Raw genomic sequence first — 5082 nt, forward strand, 5'->3', positions numbered from 1 at the left:
TAATCATTTGTATTTTGTCATAACAAAAATTTTAAACCATGGATCGCAAAATATAAATGTGAGACTTTTAATAGTTTTAGTAATTTATAGTCATTTTTTAAAATTCAAAATATAACATATATACAGAAAAATCTAAATTTTTATAATATGGTTATTGTGTTTTTTTAAAAAATTATTTTAATATTTTAAAATTAAAAAAATTTAATAGAAGATACATTATTTTTTTTATCAGATCTTTATTATTCAAAATCATTAATTATCATATATACGTTATCCACATTAGGCAATTCCGTAATCTTTATTTAAGAAAGTAATAAATGACATTAATAATGAATTTATGGTTAGTTTAATAAAAAGCTTATTATATAATTAGATGGACCAACCTATTTCTCTAATAATTCTAAGAATCATCATAGTGATGACACGTGGCTACAAAAAGAAGTTGTAATGTTTCACAAATAATGTATAGGAGATATATATATATGATTGTTCTACACACGAGATGTTGAACTGTTTGACAAAACTTTAAGGTGAGTAGGATCGTCCAAGTCCACTATATATGGGGATACAGTGTAATAATTTTATTCGTTACACGTTCCAGGAATTGTCCAAGTTTAATGGTATTAGTCATCCAAAGGTATTGAAGTATTAGTACCTAGAAAGTTAGAAAATGTACGCAACCTAGCAATTGGATCGTCGTGATATACACCCCCAAAAATGAGTTCTTTTGAAAATTTTAAATGTAATCTACTTTGGTGTAATAGATGTATGCAACCGTACTTGTTGACAATATCTGAGAGAGAAAATTGAAAAACTAATATTCTAATCAGCCGTTTCAAAATAAACAACTACACTAGCAATCAAAGGACAATTTTGAGTAGGGATTTCTCTTCAAAATGCATTTGATCAGAGAACGTTATCGATTGTTTCAGCCTCTTCTGTAAGCAACTCTTTGTGTATATCAACTTGATTCTGAAGCACCAAGAGTCATCTCGTTGTCTGAAGTTCTGCATAAATATTTGCTCTTGTTGTTATAGAATAGATGAGATGATGCAAGGACAGAGAGGATGGCGAGAACTGGCGTTTCTCGGTGACAAGGTTTCTTGTTATAAACCTGATGCTTGGGCTTTTGAGGAAGTAAAACTTTGCTACCTGCCTATTTTTTCAGTCTCACTTCTTCAGTGTTATGTACAACTAAGCAAAAGTGAGGTTAGATGTCTAAGACTTGTGCTTTTGTTATCACAACTGGGTACTCCTCATTCTGATTTCCCTGGACCTAACTCTGGGATCACAGCATGTGTAGCTGTTATTAGACACAAACAGCTTGTTGTTTCGAATGACGGTGACTAACGTTGTGTGATATCCAGAATTAAACGGGTCAGGTAAAAGTAGAGGTTTATTAAGCATTTTGATTAATACTTCGGCTTTTAAAGTGTGTATGTTTTGTGTGCGCGTATAAGCGTACAATCTTTCTAGAGATCACAAACCAGATCTTGAAGCTGAGAAAGAAAGGATACTGATGAAAGCTGGTTGATTTATTCACGCTGGTTGAGTTAATGGAAGCTTCAATCTAGCAAGACCTATCGGTAACCTTTCTTCTTCACACAATGCAACTTTTTTGAAGCTACTCATTGCCTCTTTACAGGTGACATGCAATTAAGTCTTTACCAACTGAAAAGCAAATATATAGTTACCGCTAGTCCACATATAAACACTGAAAGTGGGTATAACGCCTCTTATCTTTCTCCTGAAACATCTTCTCTGTGTCACATCTTTATCTTCTGGTTGAACTCTGCGATGATGAGGATGATTTCCTTGTTCTTGCCTGCGATGGAACTTGGTAATCATCTTGTTCTCCAGAAAAGTTCATTTTGTGATAGTGATACTGAAGGAATGATTGACTTGTTATGTTGTTGGCCTTAAAGAAGATATCATCATCATCATGTAAACACAAAACAAAGCAATATGACATTTACACAACGTTATGTTTTGTACATAGACACTCTGCCAATGCTGTGGAGCTCTAATTGTATTAGCTGTGCAACTTGTCAAGCTACATCATCGCATTCTAAAGTTTTCTTCTTCTTTTTGGGTATTAACTTAATTCAAACGTCTTAATCATCTTTAATTTCACTGTTGTTAAAACTGTTGATAGGTCCACTATAACTTATCCAGAAACAAGTGCAAAAGCCATTCTGATTATATGAATAAAATTAATTTAATCTTGTGAATACTAAATTAGTAACAACAAGACTAGCAAGAGAACAAAGGTTCATGCCTTCGTGTTCGAAATTAAATAAATAGAATAAAATTCATTAATACAACAAAATAAATAAGCTTATCTCAGAACAAGGCCAAGAATCCAAGAAGAAGGCCAACAACACTGAACACGCCGGTGAGCTTAGCAGCACCACTACTAGGAGCAACAGCGGGGCCGTCAGATGGAGAAGGAGCCGGAGAGAAAGCAGAGCTACGAGGAGAGACGACGACAAGGCGTAGCTTCTGACTCTTTTGACAGTGACCCTCTTTTCCACTGATGAAGTAGACAGGACCTGGTTGTTCAAGCTTCACCTTGGTGTTCCCATCATTGTAGCTAGCTTTCGGGCTCGTGGTGTTGCATTTCTCGTAACTCTCTCTTGTCACTTGAAGCACCGAGTCTTTACCCGCTTCGTAGCTGAAAACTGGAATAAACATGTGCCAATGTCATAAACAGAGTAATATTCAAGAGTGCAAAAAGAGAAAGTGATGAGGCATTGAAGGTCTACCGAGAATGTCACCGACTTTGAAGCGAGCCATTTGAGCCCATTCGTTGAATGAGTAAGAAGAGGAAGGAGGGATCTTCCAGTCACCTGATTTTCCACCGACTGTAACCTCATTTGCATTTACAGACAATAAGAAGAAGAATGAGATGCAAAAGAAAATGATGACCAGAAGAGAAGAAGAAGAAGCCATCTGTTTCAAATTTAACACCTCAAAAGTGTTAGTATGTGTACGTCTGAATGTGTTGGAGATGAAGGGTCTGAGAGAGTCTTGTGTAGTTTTTATAGACCTAGAGAGACTTGGGAACTAGCCGTTGATGTTTTTTCTTAGTAAAGATGAAATGTATGTAGCCGTTGGTGAAAGGCAACGTAAGGAATAGGAAAGAGACACAACATCAAATCTGATCATTACTGAAGACTGGTCAAGTTAGATGTTTCTGTTTTTAACCTTTTCCATTTTGTCTGCTAGTGAAACTGGGCTTCTATAGCGTTGGGTCTACACGTTAAAAACTGAATTAAAGATGTATCTCCCAAAGTCCACAAGAAGCAGAAGACCAAAAAGAAACCTCCATTAAAAGTAAAACATAATGATCAAATGAAACACTTTTGGCACCTGGCTATTAGCTACTTAGACCATCTTTTTCTCAAGTTTTTAAAAAGGTTTTACAAAGAAAATATAGTGATGAACCCACAATTAAGCTAAAGTCGGTAACAAAAGTAACCAAATAAGGATCGATTTTTGTTGGTTTTATGTACTGTTCACGGCCCTACTGACACGTGGCGACCCGTGATTGGTCCCCTTTTAATTTTTTTTTTTTCGGACAAAAAAACAAAAAAAAAAAATTTAAGAAACTCTAAAACTTACTGTAGCGATGATCATGCTCTTACTATTCTTATGGCATGACACCTGCTTGATGCCGTGATACGTTTATTACAGGAAACAAACAGAATCAGCTAGGTGTCACTTAGCGAGACACATTATCAAACTCAACTATACTACGTGTCTTCATGACTCATACTATCTCCAAACCGATTACTAAAACAAACCCATTTCTTCTTTGGTTACTACATTCCTACGAAGAACTTGTAGACACAAATGGCCGGAGAAAATGACTGGAGGAAAACGGCGAAGATGAGCTCGGAGGGAGTGAAAGCCGCAGGGGTTGAATCATCGAAGAGGCCCCCAGGGAGTAATCCTGGTGGTGTTCTCCACCAACGCCGTAATTTGCCATACAGTTACACCACCATGGCTCTAGCTGGATTAGCTATCTCAGGTGCTATCATGTACACTGTTATGTACGTTAAGAAGAAACCGGAAGCTAGTGCCACTGATGTAGCTAAAGCAGCGACAGGTACGGCTAAACCGGAGGATACCCATCCAAGAAAGTAAAAGCCTCTAAGAATCTTATTTTGTTTACCTTTGTATTTGTGTTCTAGATTCTGGTAATGTTCTTGTCCGAACTTTTATATTTTTGTGTAATCTAATGACATAACGAGTTCAACACTAAGTAGTAACCTATTGATTTTTATCTAGTACTTGTAGCTTTTACAATAAAATGTCACATATATGATAATTAATGAACAACTACAAAATTGTGACCGGGAGCTTGTGGTCAAGTGGTAAGGGAAGGGTTTGGGATGTCACCACATTTCAAGTTCGATCCACCTACCATGCGAAACTAAGTCATATTTTCCTGGTCACCTACACGGATATGGGCTATTGCATTTCGGCCCATTTGAATACCCGGGAGAGGGTCTATCCGTGGGCTGCACCTCCCACCCGGGGTTAGGTCTGTGTCTTTAATAGACCCGGGTTTAACCCTTTTTTTTAGCAAAAAAAAAAAAACTACAAAATTGTGGCAAGTTTAATATATGCGATTATATATTGGTGATTCACATGTTTGATACAAAGTCCAGGGGATAAGCATTAAATAAGATCGTAACATTAGAAGATGAAAAAAAAAAAACATTAGAAGATGAAAATTAGGCGAGTCCACTTAATGTCCCCAAAAAAGAAAGTGTATAGAATAGGCTGTTACGTAGAAACAACTGTTGATTTACGAGCATAAAAACATGGACGACAATATAAATCTGATCCGAAAATCCAAACTAGTACTTGAAAAAACTCAAAATCATGATAATCCAATAAATCTGATCCGAAAAACTAATAAATATGATTTGTGTTGAAGTCGAAAACGGTTGCGACGAAGTTAACGTCCAAATCCCCGAAGAAGAAAACGTAGAAACCTTCTTCGACAAATATTTTTTCGAAATAGATTCTTCTTTACGAAAAAACTTTGTGGAGGAAACGCGAATCATCGAA

At 36.2% G+C, this 5082-nt stretch overlaps 2 protein-coding genes across 2 annotated transcripts; one reads left to right on the forward strand and one right to left on the reverse strand.

The window, feature by feature from the left end:
• Positions 1-2180: 2180 nt before the first annotated feature.
• Positions 2181-3000, reverse strand: LOC106332243 (early nodulin-like protein 1). The gene is made up of 2 exons (XM_013770721.1): positions 2766-3000; positions 2181-2681 (listed from the first exon to the last, which is right to left on the reverse strand). The coding sequence occupies exons 1-2, from the start codon at positions 2950-2952 to the stop codon at positions 2344-2346; spliced, it is 525 nt and encodes a 174-aa protein (XP_013626175.1). The 5' UTR covers positions 2953-3000; the 3' UTR covers positions 2181-2343.
• An 855-nt stretch (positions 3001-3855) lies between these two features.
• LOC106334321 lies at positions 3856-4149 on the forward strand. Its single transcript, XM_013772624.1, has one exon. The coding sequence runs from the start codon at positions 3856-3858 to the stop codon at positions 4147-4149; it is 294 nt and encodes a 97-aa protein (XP_013628078.1).
• Positions 4150-5082: the final 933 nt, after the last annotated feature.

This window comes from Brassica oleracea, chromosome C3 (genome assembly GCF_000695525.1).
Source record: "Brassica oleracea var. oleracea cultivar TO1000 chromosome C3, BOL, whole genome shotgun sequence".
Classification (NCBI taxonomy): Eukaryota; Viridiplantae; Streptophyta; class Magnoliopsida; order Brassicales; family Brassicaceae; genus Brassica; species Brassica oleracea.

Bases quoted from the DNA above. Each gene is read 5' to 3' on its own strand.
- LOC106334321 (XM_013772624.1), top strand. From the start codon at position 3,856: ATGGCCGGAGAAAATGACTGGAGGAAAACGGCGAAGATGAGCTCGGAG.
- LOC106332243 (XM_013770721.1), bottom strand. From the start codon at position 2,952: ATGGCTTCTTCTTCTTCTCTTCTGGTCATCATTTTCTTTTGCATCTCA. The intron at 2,682-2,765 runs GTAGACCTTCAA...TGTTTATTCCAG, and splicing joins CAAAGTCGGTGACATTCTCG to TTTTCAGCTACGAAGCGGGT.